The sequence below is a fragment of the Archocentrus centrarchus genome, chromosome 20 (assembly GCF_007364275.1).
Source record: "Archocentrus centrarchus isolate MPI-CPG fArcCen1 chromosome 20, fArcCen1, whole genome shotgun sequence".
Taxonomy (NCBI): Eukaryota; Metazoa; Chordata; class Actinopteri; order Cichliformes; family Cichlidae; genus Archocentrus; species Archocentrus centrarchus.
This window is the reverse complement of record NC_044365.1, coordinates 31866349-31884815: the sequence shown is the minus strand read 5'-3', so window position 1 is coordinate 31884815 and position 18467 is coordinate 31866349. Positions and strand designations below refer to the sequence as shown.

The 18467-nt window shown below is 44.5% G+C and overlaps 3 protein-coding genes across 4 annotated transcripts; 2 read left to right on the top strand and 1 right to left on the bottom strand.

Moving 5' to 3' along the window:
* Positions 1-3238: 3238 nt before the first annotated feature.
* On the top strand, positions 3239-5026 carry LOC115799288 (protein ANTAGONIST OF LIKE HETEROCHROMATIN PROTEIN 1). Its single transcript, XM_030756368.1, has 2 exons — positions 3239-3403; positions 3734-5026. Exons 1-2 carry the CDS (start codon positions 3266-3268, stop codon positions 4826-4828), a joined length of 1233 nt encoding a protein of 410 aa, XP_030612228.1. The 5' UTR covers positions 3239-3265; the 3' UTR covers positions 4829-5026.
* On the bottom strand, positions 4929-6462 carry LOC115799302 (uncharacterized). Its single transcript, XM_030756397.1, has 3 exons — positions 6040-6462; positions 5442-5546; positions 4929-5226 (listed from the first exon to the last, which is right to left on the bottom strand). The coding sequence occupies exons 1-3, from the start codon at positions 6425-6427 to the stop codon at positions 5033-5035; spliced, it is 687 nt and encodes a 228-aa protein (XP_030612257.1). The 5' UTR covers positions 6428-6462; the 3' UTR covers positions 4929-5032.
* Positions 6463-7049: 587 nt separating this feature from the next.
* On the top strand, positions 7050-16343 carry acot9.1 (acyl-CoA thioesterase 9, tandem duplicate 1). Of its 2 annotated transcripts, XM_030756365.1 has the most exons (16): positions 7050-7225; positions 8353-8456; positions 9109-9135; positions 9587-9632; positions 11088-11258; positions 11609-11646; positions 11730-11813; positions 11930-12033; positions 12160-12233; positions 12763-12830; positions 12909-13020; positions 13114-13204; positions 14393-14478; positions 14556-14643; positions 15102-15252; positions 15784-16343. In XM_030756365.1, the coding sequence occupies exons 1-16, from the start codon at positions 7212-7214 to the stop codon at positions 15837-15839; spliced, it is 1314 nt and encodes a 437-aa protein (XP_030612225.1). In that variant the 5' UTR covers positions 7050-7211; the 3' UTR covers positions 15840-16343. The 2 variants fall into 2 exon arrangements, with proteins under 2 accessions (XP_030612225.1, XP_030612226.1); XM_030756366.1 differs by lacking the exon at positions 9109-9135.
* Positions 16344-18467: the final 2124 nt, after the last annotated feature.

Here is an 18467-nt window from a genome sequence, read left to right as displayed (position 1 = left end):
TCATCTGTGGTGTGCCTCAGAAGGGAAATGGCCTCTCTGCACTGGTCACCCTCCAGCTGATGCTCTGCAGTCACAGACCTTACTAACTGTGGTCCTCTCTTGCTCGATGGATCTCGACTGGTGCTGCTCCTCCTGCTGCCACTGCTCAGTTTGCGCTGCATGTTGTTTAGTTTCCAAACAATGTAGCCTTCATTACTTTTGGAATCATAGAAGTGCTCCTACAATGAATAACATTGTTTGCCAGCAAAAAGTGTTTAATCGTTAAATAATCATCACAATATCTCTCTAAAACTTTTTACTCAATGGGAATACTCACATCTTTCAGACAAGGGAACAGGATGACTATTCCCAATGCATAACGTGTCCTCACATCCATCCAGAGCAGTCCTTAACAAGATTTTAATATTAGACTTTGATGAGGATTTTTTTTTACCCATGACCTGACATTTTTATTTTTATGTGTAGCTGATTATCCTGTGTTTACTAATGTAACAAAAACAACTTACCCATACTGCTCCATCATTGCTGCTACAACCATGTTGACCAGTTTCCATCATAATGGGTCTTTAACCTCCCGTTTGTCTGTATTCTTTGAGTATCTTCTCTCCTCCTGGCTGAGCATCCACGAGTGTTTTGACAAGCTTAAAAGTGTGAAACATCCAAAGTTATTGAAGTACAGGTTTATTCAGTCATCCAAATACATTTGTCAACCCACTCACATTTTTTCAGTTTACAGCTAATATGTACAACTGTGTTAAAATAAGAATGTAAAGTTTAATTTGAAAGGTAAAACAGTGGAGAAATGCAGTATCTGTGTCTCACACAGGTATTAGATTGGCCCCACTCCATTCAGAAACTGTTTCCCATATAATTAATTTTAAGTAATTTTATATAAATAAAGTGAAAATATCACCTCTTTGGCCTGTAAGGAAATGTCATCACTTGAATCTCTTCTTGGGGACATCATGGAGGTGTCATCAATGCATCGTCGTTTAGGGGACGTGAAAGAAAGCTCACAGTCTGACGAACGTGACGACACAGAGCGTGTCTGTGCATGAAGACTGCACTGGAGAGTCTAAGGAGAAACCAGCAATACAAAGAGATAGTGGACCACCATTACATAATCTGTGCCTACAATGAGAGAATGATTTTGTCTGTGATGTAATTGAAGTATGAAAAAAAGAAAAACAAAACCTTCTGAACTTTGTATACTTCAACAATTTTAGTTGTATTAAATAATCTAGGCCTAATTTTATAGTGCTACTGTTACCCTCAACAGAAGAGGCATCAGTGACGGTCCAGACAATGTTGATTTCTCCTCCAGAACATCACTGAAGATGTCTTCATCCAGTTTCATCCACAAGATATACATTTGTTTCTTCAGGGATGTCAAAATTCTCTTTGGCTGTAATTGCACATACATTTTTGGAGATTATTAAATTGTTCAAATTGTCATTTCTTTATATATCACCAATATTCCTGCAAATTTACTTCTATGACAAAAGGGAAACAAATAAAAAAACGTAGGCAAAAAATAATGTATGGTTTTAAGCAGGTCAACTTGAATAAACCAAAAATATTACCTTGTCTCAAAAATGTTGAATGTGACGCTCCATTGAGTTTGATGTAGCGTTTCTTTCCTGCATGTTGGACTTTAAAGAGCATTGTCACAGATATCTGAGAAAAAAAAGTTCAACATTACTTAAACGGTGAGCTGGTCATGTTAACAGCAGGTTAACACTTCCATTACCTTTTTATTTTTTTTGCTGCGTTTAAAATTTTTACGTTTTATATACAGTTTGTGTGCACCATTATCCATTCTGCACCGAATGATATGCTGTTTGGCTACCATGCAGGAGACGAGGAGTTGGGTGTTTATCGAGTCTGTGGTTATAGCGATCTGCTCTGTGGCTACAGCTGAAGTAAAGAAAAAATAACAGCTGACCTCTGCACAGCGAGCACCACACGGGCACACACACTCACAGCACAGAGCAGTGGAGGCGTGGAAAAACCTGTCAGCGATGATCCACTCGTGTTAAAGGGTTGTTTTTTCAAATAATGGAAATCGTCACAGCGATGGGGTGTCCAAACGTGCAGCCCCCAGGCCGCTTCCGCCCCTGCCCACTTCCGGTCCGCGAATTGATGTCAAAAATAACATACAGTTTGGCCCTTTAAGTTACTTTTTTGACATTTTGCCTTCCCCTCCAATTAAGAGGGTTAAGCGAAATGTCAAAAAAGTAACTTAAAGTGGGCGGGGCCGGAAGTTTGGACACCCCTGGCTTACACGGAGACACCCGAGCGGCAGAGTTCCGAAAGTGCAGCGGTGAAATCCTCAGCCCAGCGCAAGGGCATCTCAGCAAGCTAGCTAAAACACTGCAAAACGGTTGGGTCAAAGTGGCGCAGCAAATTTTTCAAAATTGTGGAAGATGCGGGCCAACTAGGACGGGATAGTGGCTTTCGTTGCATTATTATCGGTTATGACAGGTACTCTTAAGGCAACTTAATGTTGTTTTTGTATATCAGTTTTTACAATTTGAGTTTTTAAATAAAGCTCATATAAGAAGAAGAAAACACGTAGGGGCTCACTGAACCGCACACTCTGCACGTTTCCACCGACGAGGTGCCGGTGTTGTGCCAAAAAGTGATCGAAGTGATCCTGATGTTTCTGTGTGCTTTTATGTGTAATGTCTTTGGTTATATTGGTAAACAGAGTGCAGTCAGCATGATTTATGAAGGGCTTATATATAAAATGAAGAAATAACCTGTTTTTCAACAATCTTTAGGAGTCTGTGTTATTGTACCTACATTATAATCAATCCAGTGCTTTTCAGCCACTTCAAATATCTTTATAGATCTGTGATGTTGTATTTGTTGTGATTTCTGCAGCCTTATGAGCCAGATTTCTGTTTAAAAAGACATTTTTAATGTCAATGACAGTTTTTACCTTGATATAAAACAAATATATAAAAGTCACTTTGCCAAAAACTGAGTGCAGCTTCTACCTTGTGATAGAAATGCTGTTTCTCACTCAAAATGACCTGATATCATTCATGAGGGATATGTTTGCTTCACAGATTATAGGTCAACAAGTCATTTACAGCCGTTTAAATACAGACCATCATTTTTTGGCACAACACTGGTTTCAAGGAACCGGCGAACCCTTTCAGAACGCGCCCGCGTTTCCACTGCGCTTTGCCAGCTGACGCTTTACGTATGCGGATGTGGGCGGTTCCTCGTCCGGAAACTGAAGCCGACGCGCACAAACATGGCAGAACACGCTTCCCTTTTGCAGACTTTGTCTCTTGCGCTGAGAACACATTTTACCCTCCAAACGCAACTGCTGCAGCATCTGTGCGCGGCGCAGAGAGAGAGGCACAGACGGCGGTTACGAGCAAGACGACAGGTACGCGCTTTGCTTCCTTGTATGAGTTATGAACCGACACTGAGCAACAAGTTCGGCTGTGGGGCCTTACCGAATTCACGACCGTGAACATCGCCTCAAATGAGCTTTTCTATGTGACGCGCAGCTCGCAGAGAAATGCGGTGTGTTCACGGTTGCTTTCTCACAGCGTCCACGGTCCGTTAACGTTTAATTACGAGGTGGTGAACGATTATCTCCTTGAAACAAAGCACATTCCACGTGAATCTCGTGGGGTCCTGCCTAAGCGTTTCTACTGGAACAGATAACTTGCACTTATTAACAACCATAACGCTGTAAAATTGTTTGTTGTAGATAATCCTGCGACTCATTAGAGGACGGAGACCTCCCGTTGCATGGGCTCATCCACGTGCACATCACTGGTGGGACGTGGTTGTTCCTGGATTCACCTCCGCGCAGTTCATCCATAATTTCAGAGTCTCACCAGAGTCTTTCGACTACATCTGCAGCCGTCTGAGCCATGCACTTCAAAGGAAGAACACCAACTACAGACTGTGTGTGCCGGTACGAAAACGAGTTGCCATTGCCATTTGGAAGCTTGCCACAAACAGCGAGTACAGAGCCGTCAGTCATCTTTTTGGGGTAGGCATAAGCACAGTTTTCAACTGTGTGCAGGACTTCTGCAGTGCTGTAATTGAGGTGCTTCTCCCTGAACACATAACATTCCCTGATACTGGGAAGCTGGTGGAGATGGCCAGTTATTTCAGTAGCCACTGGGGAGTACCACAATGTGTCGGAGCAGTTGACATCAGCCACATACCTATAAAAACACCAGAGGAGTATCCTCGGGATTATTTTAACCGTAAAGGATGGCATTCAGTAATATTGCAAGCAGTTGTGGATGGCAAAGGCCTCTTCTGGGATGTGTGTGTGGGCTATCCGGGGAGTGTACATGCCACACAAGTACTACAGCAGTCCCAGCTATGGGAAAAGTTGAGTGATGGTCAGCTGTTAAACCAAAACAAAATGAGCATCTCTGGGCGTGACATTGGACATTACCTCCTTGGAGACCCAGCTTACCCCCTACAAGCTTGGCTCATGAAGCCATTTTCTGACACGGGCAGACTAACAACACAGCAGCAGATATACAACTACAGCATAAGTGGTGCGAGGTCAGTTGTAGAGATGGCATTCGGTAGGCTAAAGGGCCGATGGAGGTGTCTCTTAAAAAGGAGTAACTGCAATCTGAAACTGACAAAGAAGATGGTGTTGGCTTGCTGTGTGCTTCACAACATTTGTGAGGAACGTGGTGATCACTTCAGGGAAGACCTTCAAACCATGCACGTGAACGTGGAGCCACCTCTACAGGTACTACCTGAGCAGGGACAGCCAGAAGGAGCTACTGTAAGAGCTGTCTTAATGGACTACTTCAGTTGGCAGGAACAGTGATCTGTTCAGCAGTTTTACAGAGTGGAAATGATTCACTCTGCCAATAAAACCTTCCTGAAAGAATGTGGAATAAAGCAGCCAATGATGTTTTAGCAATGTACATTTTATTTACAAAACTGTGACTTGTGTGTCCAGTGCAATGGAGCATATTCAAAACTGTCTGTTTAAAAAAATAAAATGTGTCCACATGTAACCGAACAGTGTTCACGCTGTATTTTCTTGTTTCTGTCCTTCCATTACAGCCACCATGCGCCCCATGAGACCCAGAAGCGCGTTGGTGGATTCGTCCATTTTTTTGAGCACAGCCATGTTCAGCTCCCTGCTGTGTTCAAGGAATCGTTCATCTGCCCTCTCCAGATAGTCCAGCAGCTCCTGGTGGTGCTCCATTTTTCTTTTTCCTGTGTAAAGAGAAGTTACACACGGAATCAGGATTAATCCAAATAGAGGCGATTGCAAATTAGACATTTATGTAGTACCCAAACCTCAAGTTAACCTAGATTTGAGTGTCTTTAGGGTTTTGTTTAGCCTACTCAAAATCCCATATAAACTTCTCCACACTGAGTGCACACGAACATAACACCGAAATATCAAATGTAAAGTATATTTAATTCACCTGCCCGGATCCTGGATGCGCGCTCTGGAGAGGTTGAAGCTGTGGATTCTGCGGGGTGGACACTGCTGCAGGAGGCTTTAGAGTCTCTGAAGTGCGCTGAAATATCTGAAGGAAATACGCACATCTGGGTTATGATACTCCAGCTGTTTCACATCACATTTATTACATAGTTAACAACACCGTGTCCCTGTGGCGGCGCAAGGGGGTGGTATCGCTCCCCCTGGAAAAGTCGTAGCACCCCCAAGAAAATAGCTTGTGTCTGTGTGTGTTATGAAGTGAGAACAAATGATTCTTCATAGCACCCTCAGTAAAATGCTTAGCCCCCCCCAGCAGAAAAATATTTCTGCCGTGTCCAGCTGGCCTGTGTGTTCTTTTAGCCTGAATGTACTAGTTTTCAATAAGTTACTAGCATGTTGTTTTTAGCAATCTAACTTAGCCACACTGTGCTAATGCGAAGCGTGTGCGGCTACTGCTATTAGCGCGACCAATGCTAAAGCGTAAACGTGCTCCCTGCAAAAACAAACACGCACCCCTTTATCAGTAACAGGCAGCTAGGTGCCGCTAACTTAGTATCACAAACGGTAATGCGTAGACTCACCTAAATCCGGGGTGTTCGTTGCCGCATCCCTCATTTGCTTGCGAACAGCGGTTGTGGAGTTCAAAGCCCCGGTCCGCTGATTTGCTGGTCTGGGTCCCAACACAGATTCCAGCACGTCAAAATGCACAGCATTTCTACCTCTGCTGCTGCGTCCAGCTCCGCCTTTAAAGACTTCCTTTTTGTGGTCCCTGTAGTCCTTCTTAAGCTTTTTCAACTTGTTTGTGATCTGCTCGGGTGTTCGGTTGTACCCCGCTATAAGAAGCTCCGCTTGCACCTCTTCGTACACCTTCGCTTTTCTTTGGGAGTTTTCCAGTTTATCCTGGATCTCCCGCGAGGACCAAATCGCAAGTAATATGTTGGTTTCTTCTTCCGACCACTGCTGATTCATCTCGATGCTCGCTACTGCCCCTTTTCCAACGACGTACCACGTTTCCACCGGCGAGGTGTCGGTGCTCGTGCCGGTTCCGATGAACGAGCGAACCGCTTGAAAACAGGCCCGCGTTTCTGCCGCGTTTTGCTAGCTGATTCTTTAGGGATGAGTGTGGGCGGGTCCTCGTACGGAAACGGAAGCCGAATGGCACAAACGTGGCAGAACACGCTTCCCTTTTGCAAACTTTATTTCTTGTGCTGCGAACACATTTTACGGTCCAAACCAAACTCCTGCAGCATCTGTGTGCAGCACAGAGGTAAACACAGACGGCGATTAGAGCAAGACGACAAGTATTATCTGTGATATGAACTGCAAGTTCAGCCTTAGGGCCCAACCTAATTCACCGTGAAAATCACATCGCTTTTAATACACCATGCAGTGAAATAGCGGTAGAAAACAGAGTTGAACCCGGTTTTCGGCCGAGCACCGAGTGAGTTCGAGGTGGATAAAACCGCTGAAAGGTTCGCGCACTTGGCACCGGCACCGTGTCCGAGCACTCCTGACAAAGCTCCTGACAGGCTGGACTGAGGGTGCTAAAGCCCAGCGATCCCGAGCAGTGCGTCATCACGCAGTGGGCGGAGCTGCGTTCCACCGCGGAAGCCGCCCTGTACTCTCCCTGTCAGCCGTCAGGGCCTCGCTCCGTCTCCTGAAGAGAAAAACTGTGATTTTTCTCTCTTTTTTTCCAGCTCACCTGCTTCGTTTGGGCACCTGAGGTCTCGGCTTTGTGATTCCGGACATCAAAATGCTCTCACCGAGGTTAGTGACTCAGAAAACCCCGCCCCTTTACAGCCCTCTTGGTGCTATCCACGCTGTTTATAAGTAGCCTGAGTAAAGCTGGGAAAATAAATAGCGATATGCGCTGATGTGTGGTGGTGCTTTTTCTTTTAGGACTTCATTAGTGTATAAATGAAGAGTGAGGACTTAACCAGGCCCACAGAGGGCGGGAGTCAGTGTTTCCCTGCAGGGAATACACCCAGAGGGAGCAAATCAGGATAAACTGCACAGTCAGACACTTTTAGGCCGTTTAAACTCTTATTCATGCTTTGGAGTTTACAAGCGCCTCACAGAAGTGCTTTTAGTTAGACACAGCTCTCTGTTTTACTCCGGTTCATTTGTAAGTGTGGACTGAGATGTGTTTTTATTCCTCTTAGAAAAATAATATATTAAGACAGAGCAGGTGAGCTGCTGTAACCCTTGAGTGCAACTGCTTCGTGGCCTCCATCTTGCCCTATCCCAGCAACCTCCTCTGTCACACCAACCTATCTGCATGTCCTTCGTCACTACATCCATCTGTGGTCTTCCTCGTTTCCTCCTGCCTGGGAGCTCCAACTTCATCTTCCTTTGTCCAGTGCATCCACCTTCCCTCCTCTGCATGTGTCCAAACCATCTCAGCCTCGTCTCTCCTACTTTGTCTCCAAACTGCTCAGCTGTCCCTCTGATGGTCTCATTTCTAATCCTGTCCATGCTGCTCACTCCCAATGAAGATCTTAGCATCTCCAGCTCAGCCTCCTGTCTTTTTATTAGTGCCACTGGATCCAAACCATCATAACACATCTCACTACCATCTTGTAAACCTTCTCTTTCACACTTGCTGCTCTCCTTCTGTTACAAAACAATCCATCTGCTCCACCCTGCCTGCACTCTCTTCTCCTTCACCTCTCGTGTACACTGTCTGTTGCAAAACCTGAGTGCAACATTAAAGGTTTCTTCTACACAGAATAATTTTTGTGGATTAGATCAGAGCCAAAGTCATCAGTGTTGTAATAAAGTTAGTATTTAGCCACATTTTTGATTATCCAGTCACCTGGAGGAATAAGGAAACGCACAGATTTCTGCTAAACCAGGTAACACAGACTCACTGACTTTACTGAACTTTACTGCAGGTTTCTGTTGCTGCGGTCAGCCGCGTCCTTCACAAGGAGGTCGTTCTGCACGGGAGGGGCGCTGAGGCAGGACAAGGCGGGCAGAACACCCGACATGGTCGAGGGTAAGGAAGCAAGCGCACTTCCTGTTTCACGTCACCTGATTTAACAACAAGAACACTGCAGAGCAGCTAGTGCACAAATAAATATTAAGCAATTAATTCTCCCAAGGGGCCACACGAGAAGCTGGGACTGTTGTGGAGGGCTGCACCACTACGCTGAAGCAGAGATAAAATTAATACAGAGCAGCACTGAGTTCAGCGTAGTGGTGCGGCCCTCCACAACAGTCCCATCTCAGGTGGCCCTTTGGGAACATTTATTTCCCACCCCTGTGTGGCTCACAGAGGCTTTTTTGTGCATCTTGGGATGTTGGATGTGTGTACCGAGTTTCATACATGTTGTTGAGGCATAGTGCTGGGCTGCCACAGAGCCACTTTGTCTCATCTAGGATCCTTTAAAATATTTAAATCTACACCCATTTTTAAACATGTGAAGTGTGATTCACTTTGTAAATGATGGTAACGTTGAAGTCAGGAAAGAAGAAGCAGACGTGTTTTTAGGTGCCACACTGGCATCTACTGGCTTCATTTCCTGAATAAAGTTTGTTTGCTTGTCCATTTGAGTTTGTTGTGATTTGTGTGTTGGTCTCCTCATGAGTCCATCCTCCTCTCTGAGCCTTCACTCTGCAGGGGTTTAATCCTTTCTGTTTCTCCACAGGAAATCCACTGTTTCACGTATCAAATGGTGTGTTGGTAAACCAAGACAAATCCTGGCTTTCTGAACCACTCATTAATTCTCTTATAATTTCTTATAATTTACTGTAATTACATTTGAACTCCTGTCTGCATGCCCCCCCGTCTCCTAACTGAAGTGCTTCTGCTGGTCGGCCTTTTGGTAGAGCTTCATCTTATATTCAGACGTCTCCTCTAACAGAAATAAACTCTTCCTGTGGCAGCAAACCTTCTCTCTTCTTCCTCCCTCTGTGGCACTAAGTTTTATGTTGTCTCGCTGAGCTTTGAGTTTCAGATCCCTCCACTTTTGTAAAAAAAAAAACCAAAACAAAATAAATCCTGCTGATGTTTATTGCCATAGTTTTTCTGAAACACAGCTCTGACAGAGACAGTATGAAACATGCAGCCTTGACTCTCTGATGCTCACGTGTTCCAGTCAGATCTGATTCTTCTTCTGTTTTCAGTGCGAAACAGGCTGAGAGAAATCGTGGGAGCTTCCACAAACTGGAGGTACTGAACCATCAGCTTGTGTGATAACTGTAACATGATGGTGTCCTTAAAGCAAACCTGTTGTACTCATTTCCAGCTCAGTGCTTTTATAGATCAGCTTTCCATAATTCACAGTTCAAAATAATCCTTATTTATCTCATAATGGTGGAGACCCTCTGTCTGAAACAAGCTGTTTTAGCTCCTCCCCCTATAAGCCACATTTCATCTGATTGGCTGCCCCTCAGGCTCCTGCGCCTGACCGTATTAGAGACATCCCCTCTCTGTGACATCATGCAGATCTAACAGTAGAAAAAACTGTCTAAAACTAGACGTTTTAACATACACGCTGATCTCATTATTACACACTTTCTGCTTAATATGAACGTCAGCCATTGTAACAGTACATATGACAGAAAATGAGGAAAAGCATAATAGGTTCATTTAATAGGTTCACTTTAAATCTTAATAATAATTCGTCCATTTCTGGTGAAATATTTCAGCTTTTCACTCAGTCTGTAAAAAATCAGTAGCACAGGCTTTTCTTAAAAATCACAGATGTCCTTAATTTTTCAGGAAATGTTAAAAACTGCTTAAAAAAAAAAAAGAAAAAGAAAAGACATTTACATCTGGCATTGTAATTAATCAGCTGTTGGAAAAATATTACCAAGAAACTGTGCTCAGTTTTTGATAGACCCATCATTTTCCTTTTGAATGGTCCTACAGAGATACTTTTGAACACAGCGTGTTAATTGACCCCTCTTAAAATACTTGGATCGTTTTTTCAATGGAAGTCGTTCAGTTTTATCAGACAGCTTCAGTACTGTTAGAAAATGGAGTTCCACAGGGTTCTGATCTTGGACCCCCTGTATTTTCCATTTACATGCCAACATTTGTTTAAATTATTAACAGAAAGACCTCAGCATCAGATATTTTATGCAGATGACACTCCCTTATATTTTTACTTTGACTAGAATGACTCCAATCGATTAAACAATCTACCGGTCTAACTCAGAAGATTTTTAAAATAGATCTGAATTTATTTCAGGACCACACTTTCTATTTTGGTCCCCTCCCGTCTACTATTACTCCTGTACTTTTTTGAATATATTTCCGCTGCTGTTCCCTCTTCAGTGCACACTTGTCAAGGCTTTGAGTTCAGAACCGAAATCAAATCTAAATCCAACCTGAAGCCTTCTCGTAGATCGCCACTGTTTCTCGCTCTAATCTGAAGGTGACTGGGTCTCATTTATTAACAGTTAGATGACATTTCTTATAATAGTGCTGTTGCTGTACTGATAATAATACTTTGTTTTTTTATTATTAAATAATATGAAGGAAAAATATTAAAAACATTTTGTGTCACTTTGTTCCAACATTAAATAATCATAGTAATGAATTATATTTACACAAACAAATCCAGGGGTTCTGTCTCTAACATGTTATATTTAGTGATGTATTCTAAAATCTCATCTGCAGCCACCATCAGCAGGCCATGGCAGACCGCGCATCTCTGTCCTCCATGTTGGCCACGTCTCAGAACGATCTTCCAGCCAAGAGGATGAAGGACAGCTACCTGGAGGTCCACCTGCCGCTGGGCTCTGAGCCACAGCTCAGAGAGAAGTACCTGACCTACCACAACACCGTCAGGTAAACCCACAAAAACTGAGACAGTAAGCAAAGGTGTTTGTGTCTTTGATGTCAGTCTGATAAATCTGTGTGTTTGTCATGTGACTGGTGATGGGTTCACTTACTTTCTACGTACTGAACAAGGAGGAACCTCCAATAGCTGCAGTTCCCCTTGTGGCCACTTGAGGCAGGCTCCAAAAATGAGTCAGTCTGAACTGGACCTCCTGACCATGTTTGTGTGTTTGGTGCATTTTGGAGCATTTTTCATGCAATTATCTGAAAATGAATGCAGCCTGCTGTCTGGTTAAGTGTATCCTGGTAAGTCTGTGCTTCAGTTCTGGCCTTTTAACTGTTTCTCTGTCTCATTCCAGGTTTGGCAGAATCCTCGAGGACTTGGACAGTTTAGCAGGTACTGCAGCACAACAGATTAGATGGGGAGCTTCACTCATTCAAGCACTAATGAATATAATTCCTCTTCGTCTTTCTCCTCAGTCCTCATCTCTTACTCTCACACCTACAACCCAGAAGTAAAGAGGTCTCCTCTCTCTATTGTCACCGCCCTGGTGGACAAAATCGGTAAGAGTCTTTCAGGTGTAAGTATGAATACATCACTTTATCTTTATTACCTCTAAAATCTTTTCTGTCTTTTGTGCTTGTGTGTGTGCGTGTGTGTGTGTGTGTTTGTTGGTCAGACATGAGGCAGCACGTCATCTACCCCGACAGTGACATCAAGTTCACAGGTCATGTGACGTGGGTGGGGAAGTCATCCATTGAAGCCAAGATGCACATGTCACAGGTAGATGCGCCTAACCTGCCTACACACACACACGAAATATATAGTAATTAAATGGAGAGCTTTAACTCTCTCTCTGCTGGTTGGTGTTGTAAATAAAAAATAAAATGGACGACTCTCCTCCTGCAGTACCGAGACGGCGCTTACGTCTCCGTTCTGGACGCTACATTTGTCATGGTGGCCCGAGACCCGGGAAACAAGAGGCACGTTTACCCTTTTTACTCCACACATTTGTTTAAAAGCTACAGTCATTAATTTCTCCACAGATTTCAGATAAAAAGGTGTTCTTTTAATCCTTTTAGAGCCTGAATTATTTAACACTTGAAGTACTTGAATAACTCAAATGGCCTGGTGGGCTCCCTGGTGTCTCCAGAAGAGTAGAATAAGCACAAAAGGACTCAAAGTTCTGCAGATGAGATTAATAGAACACCAACCACAATAACTGCATACCTTTGCTTTGGGTTTACCTTGGAGAAAAGATCAGCAGACAGTAAACTAGAAAGGTTGCCTCTGGTGAAGTTCCAGCCTCCTCCTGCTCCTCCTCCTCCTGCTCCCGCTCCTGCTCCTGCTCCTCCTCTTCCTCCTGCTCCTGCCTTTCGTGCACAGGAATCATTTTATTTCTGACTCCTGCTTCTTTTTGTTTCTGTGTTTTTGCTTTTTATATTGTTGTATTTTGCACAGCTGTGGTCCTGTTTATTTAATCCTGTGTTTCTGCTTCTCGTCACTTTTCAGAGCAGCGTTTGTAAACCCGCTGAAGCCTGAAGGGCCCGAGGAAGAAAAACTCTTCCAGGAAGGAGAAGGTAAGACGCTGTGACACGCCCAGTTATTATGAGAGCTCTTACTTTTGCACGCTCATCCTTTCGGTCTCTCCTCTGCAGCTAATAAATCCCGCCGTGTGGAGCTGAGCACTGCGTCGCTGCTGAAGGTCGCTCCCACAGATGAGGAGAGGAAGGTCGTTCACAGCATCTTCCTCAACACCTTGGACACCAAGTATGACTGAAATATTATGAGCGTTTATGTTCAGGCTGTGGCACCGTGTTTAAACCTCTGTTATTTTGGGGGGGATGTCCTCTGCTTTTGCAGCACGGTCAGCTTCCGCAGCAGAGTCCTGCCTCCAAACTCGGTGTGGATGGAAGATGCCAAACTGAAAGGACTGGAGATCTGCCATCCTCAGGTGAGAGGAAGGACAGATAAAAGTCATGGGATAAAAATAAGTTATTTCTGGTCTCTCTGCCTTTCAAGATCATGTTCTCGTGCACCTCTGGACCAAATTCAGCATGGCTGCTGTTTTGAGTTGTCCCCCCGAGGTCCCATTATGACCACTTAACCTGTGAATACATCAGACTCTGGAGCTGTTTGTACCAACTCAAGACAATGGGAGTCCACCTGATGTGCTGCAGCACGTTTCAGAAGTGGCTCGATTTTTATTTAAGCTGCACAGAGCAAGACAGAAAGTTACACAGAGGAACACCAGAGAGAATCTGATCCCGTATCAAAACGAAACCCTGTGGAGACTAAACACTCTGCTTCCAAACAGCTCCTGGAGACTGATCAGAGTCGCGGGGGTGCTGGAGTCTATCCCAGCTGTCCCAGGGTGACGGGTGCGGTACACCCTGGAGAGGTCAGCAGTCGATCACAGGACAAAAACTGATCTTTCAACCTGATTCTCATTTTCAGGACTTGGACTGTCTGCAGGGAGTGGGGCAGGTAACAGGTGAAGCTCGTGTTTCCAAAAAGCTCCTGAGCTGTCAGTGGTTTCTCAGCCATCATGAAATGTCACGCACCAAAGTTCAGGTCATTTCCTCTGAATTTTGTCACTCAGGTGCTTCAGCCTGGTGGCAGTTAAAGGTGCAGAACTGTGAGCATTGTCCTGGTATCCACAGCTGATACACCACCTTCTAGCTTGGAAACTCTGGACTGAAATCTGCTCCGTCATAGCAGGAGACTCCATCAGTAACCTCCACGTGGAGAAATGGCTCATTTTGAACAACTGAAGTCACTGTTTGAGGTTTGTGGAGATAATAAAGAGTGTATAGTGCAAGTGTCAGGACGAAGGAGATATCTGCAACAGCAGCCATGCTGGAAGCTGTGTAGACATGCCTGAGAAGATGGTCTTAAAGGGGAGATTCCTGGAGCTGTTTGTAATCACACCTCATATATGACCTTCTAATCTGTCTCGGCTTTACTTAGACTTTTCTTTGAGTTGTGTTTGGCTTATCAAACTTAATAGAAACACCACAGCAGCTACATTTACAAAGTGTATAATTTGTCCAGTTTGAGTCCAGTTTTGTTTATTTTCCCAGTTTAAAGTAAAGTAAATATTTTAGCTGAAATTATGTTTCTGTGTTTGTGTCCTGAGCAGGAGAGGAACATCTTCAACAGGATATTTGGAGGTTTTCTGATGAGGAAAGCTTACGAGCTCGGCTGGGCCAACGCCTGCTCCTACGGGTGAGAGATTTAGACCACAAAGGGTTAAAAAACCTTTAAGAAAACGCTGTGGTAAATCATCTCTCGGTGTGTTGCAGGGGATGTCGGCCGAGTCTGGTGGCGGTCGATGATATCCTCTTCCAGAAGCCCGTGGAGATCGGATCTTTGCTGATGCTCTCATCGCAGGTCAGAGGATGATGAGCGTCTCCGTAGGTGGATCTCCTGTGAGGTTCAGGAGCTGCTGGAGACCAAAAATGAAGCTAAATGAGAGGAACTATGATTTAAGAGGAATTCATAATGTGTCTGTCAGCTCCATACTGTTATTTTGCTAGAGCAGCTCTGCATGATTCAAAGTTTAAAATAATCCTTATTTTTTCATGCTGGGCCTTCCTTAAACAGGATGGTTTAGCTCCTCCCTCTTTAAACCAGTGTTCTTCTAATTGGCTGCCCCTCCTAAACAAGATTTAATCCACAGGTGGGCGTGGCTTCTGTGCATAAAATTACTGACTCAAACTTTGGCCACCATTTAATATAAGAGAAAATGAGTAAAGTAATAAGACAACAGGATAAACAATGTGCAGTGTGTTTGGACGACCTCACGTCTGTCTTTTTGTGTTTCAGTTGTTTGTGTTTGTGCGTTTCAGGTGTGTTACACACAGGGGAAGTACATCCAGGTCAGAGTTCACAGCGAGGTGTTCGACCCGCTGACCTGTCAGCACAGCACCACCAACATCTTCCACTTCACCTTCACCTCAGACCGCGACGTCCCCAACATCATACCCAAGACGTACGGAGGTGAGCTGGCACACGTGGTTGTCCTGCCCCCCACCCCCCTACATCAGATGACCCCCCCCCCCCCCCCCCCCCCCCCCCCCCCCCCCTCCCTGAGCCTGGTTCTGCTGGAGGTTTCTTCTGTTAAAGGGAGTTTTTCCTTCCCACTGTCACCAAGTGCTGCTCATAGGGGGTCGTTTTACTGTTGGGTTTTCTCTGTATTATTGTAGGGTCTTTACCTACAATATAAAACACCTTGAGGCGACTGTTTTGCTGTGATTTGGCGCTATATAAATAAAATAAAAGGTGACCAATGATGACAGCTTTTCCACAGCCACTGGATAAAAGCCAAACCTTAGAAAAGTCCTGCAGTGTTGACTTTTAGACCCAGTAAGAATGTGTGACAGGATAAAAAAAATGCTGAGTCTCACATAAACTGGCACACCTGGTCATCCTACCCACAGGTGAAAACATGATTATATGCATTCAGAGGTCAAACTCAAAGGAAGGAGAGCAGCTGCATGTACTGATGTGGATGTTTTGTGTGTCTGACAGAGTCGATGCTCTACCTGGACGGGAAGAGACACTTTGACCAAACTGTGGAGTCCTGAGAGATCAAATCCATTACCTGCCGAAGCCTTTCAGCATCCAGACGCTCCGAGTCGCTGGGAATGAATGAATGTGGTTCTTCCATCCTTTTTATATCACGGTTTCTTATCTTTAAACAGCCCACACAGACACTTTGTTTCATGTTACATGTTTGCTGCACTGCAGCAGAACAAAAAGAAACTTTTTTCTGTTTGTTTATATTTTGTCCTCTTATTAGTTCTCTCTGTTGTAATAATCAGCGTTTACAGCCTCTCGTCATGTGTGACTGGAGAAACTGAGGTTAAAGCTCCAGCCCTTGACTTCTCATCGCCTCATAACCTCATTTACTCCTGACTCAGTGTTACAGTACAGCATGTTACGGTTTTATAGCTCACTGTGGCTTAGACGCACAAACTGTTAAATTGAATCCAAAGCTTCAGAAGAACCAGTGTATCATTTTTCTTGCCTTAAGTTGTGTATTTACTCAAATGCAATAAAAAAAAAAAGTATTATTTATCTCGACTTTACAGGTGTTTCTGTCTTTGTTTTCATTTGTTTCACATTCGTCACAGGGCTGTTGGTTATAGTGAGGGGAATCATTAATGAGGGGTGTCTCCTTAAGTCCACTGTCATCTCCACAGTCTTAAGCGTGTTTAACTCCAGGTTGTTCTGACTGCACCAGAGCACCAGCCGTTCAACCTCCCGCCGATATGCAGACTCGTCACCATCGTGTATGAGTCCGATGACTGTTGTGACATCCGCAAACTTAACGAGTTTAACTGTCGGGTCTGTCGATGTGCAGTCGTTGGTGTAGAGGGAGAAGAGCAGTGGGGACAGGACACATCCTTGTGGAGCTCCAGTGCTGGTTGACAGTGTATCTGAAGTGATTTCCCCCAGCCTCACTTGCTGTGTTCTGTCTGTCAGGAAGCTGGTGATCCACTGACAGATGGCAGAAGGTACGGTGAGCTGAGAGAGTTTGGAGGAGAGGATATCAGGTTTTATGGTGTTAAACGCAGAGCTGAAGTCAACGAACAGGATCGTAGCATATGTCCCTGGGCTGTCAAGGTGTTGTAGGATGTAGTGCAGTCCCATGTTAGCAGCATCATCCACTGACCTGTTTGCTCAGTAGGCAAACTGCAGGGGGTCCAGCAGGAGTCCTGTGACATTCTTCAGGTGAGCCAACACCAGACGTTCAAAGGACTTCATTACTACAGACATCAGTGCGACAGGCCTGTAGTCATTTAGTCCAGTGATGGAGGGGTTCTTTGGTACTGGAATGATGGTGGATTTTTTGAAGCAGGAGGGGACTTCACACAGTTCTAAGGATTTGTTGAAGATCTGCGTAAAGACCAGAGCCAACTGGTCAGCACAGGTTTTGAGGCAGGAGGGGGAGACACCGTCTGGGCCTGGTGCCTTCCTCATCTTTTGTCTCCTGAAAAGCTGGCTCACCTCCTTTTCATGTATTGTCATTCCAGTAGATTAACTGATAATAGTTTGATCAGGGAGAGAGAGTAAGGGTGTGAAGAGGGCAGTTGTTGTCTGGCTGGAGTGAGTGGGAGATGTAGACTCCTCAAAAAGGCCCAACAGAGGATGTACTTTCTGCGCCAACTGAGGAATTACGGTCTGCCGCAGGAGCTGTTGAGGCAGTTTTACTCCGCGGTTATTGAACCTGTCCTGTGCTCTTCTATTACAATCTGGTTTGGAGCAGCAACAAAACAAGACAGAAACAGACTGCAGAGAACTATTAGAACTGCTGAGAAAATCATTGGTGCTCCTCTGCCCAACCTTCAGGACTTGTTCACTTCTAGAACCAGGAAACGGGCAAAGAAAATCATCTCAGACTCCTCGCACCCTGGACACACTTTATTTCAGCTCCTTCCCTCAGGCAGGAGATACAGATCACTGTACAGAAAAACCACCAGACACTCAAACAGTTTCTTTCCTCATGCCATCACACTCATTAACAGCTGATCAGTAACATTGATCTCCACACAACTGCCTAATGTTACAAACTTTGTTGTCACACTACAACGCACACTACACTTTATTTTATTTTATTATTTATTAGATTTTGGATATTGTAATTCTTAAATTACACTGCACCTTCCCTTCCCAGACCTGTATTGTATATTGTGTATTGTATATTGTATAGCATTTAAGTTAAATTATAGGACACTGTATAATACTAGAGAGACACCATCAACCGGAACCAAATTCCTTGTGTGTGTAAACATCCATCCATCCATCCATTTTCTTCCGCTTATCCGGGGCCGGGTCGCGGGGGCAGAAGCCTAAGCAGAGAAGCCCAAGCTTCCCTCTCCCCAGCCACCTCCTCCAGCCCATCCGGAGGGACCCCAAGGCGTTCCCAGGCCAGCCGAGATACACAATCTCTCCAGCGTGTCCTGTGTAAACATACTTGGCCAAAATAAACCTGATTCTGATTCTGCCAAACGGCTGGTGCACAATCACTGCTTCATTTTGCCACATAAACATTAGAAAACAGCAGTTTCACCTTGTGGGGAGACAGCAGGGTTACTGCACACGTTTAACCTCGTTTTACACTAAATGTGTAATTTTTCACCATCATTTCAGTGCAGATAACATGAAAGTTCAACCCTTTAATTATGAATATGAATTAATATGAAAAACAG

Excerpts from the sequence above, each read along its gene's own strand:
- LOC115799288 (XM_030756368.1), top strand. The coding sequence starts at position 3,266 with ATGGCAGAACACGCTTCCCTTTTGCAGACTTTGTCTCTTGCGCTGAGA. Across the intron at positions 3,404-3,733 it reads GGTTACGAGCAAGACGACAG|ATAATCCTGCGACTCATTAG; the intron begins GTACGCGCTTTG and ends TGTTTGTTGTAG.
- LOC115799302 (XM_030756397.1), bottom strand. The coding sequence starts at position 6,427 with ATGAATCAGCAGTGGTCGGAAGAAGAAACCAACATATTACTTGCGATT. Across the intron at positions 5,547-6,039 it reads AACGAACACCCCGGATTTAG|ATATTTCAGCGCACTTCAGA; the intron begins GTGAGTCTACGC and ends TATTTCCTTCAG. Across the intron at positions 5,227-5,441 it reads CGCATCCAGGATCCGGGCAG|GAAAAAGAAAAATGGAGCAC; the intron begins GTGAATTAAATA and ends CTCTTTACACAG.
- acot9.1 (XM_030756365.1), top strand. Across the intron at positions 9,136-9,586 it reads ACTGTTTCACGTATCAAATG|TGCGAAACAGGCTGAGAGAA; the intron begins GTGTGTTGGTAA and ends TTCTGTTTTCAG. Across the intron at positions 13,021-13,113 it reads CTCAACACCTTGGACACCAA|CACGGTCAGCTTCCGCAGCA; the intron begins GTATGACTGAAA and ends CTGCTTTTGCAG.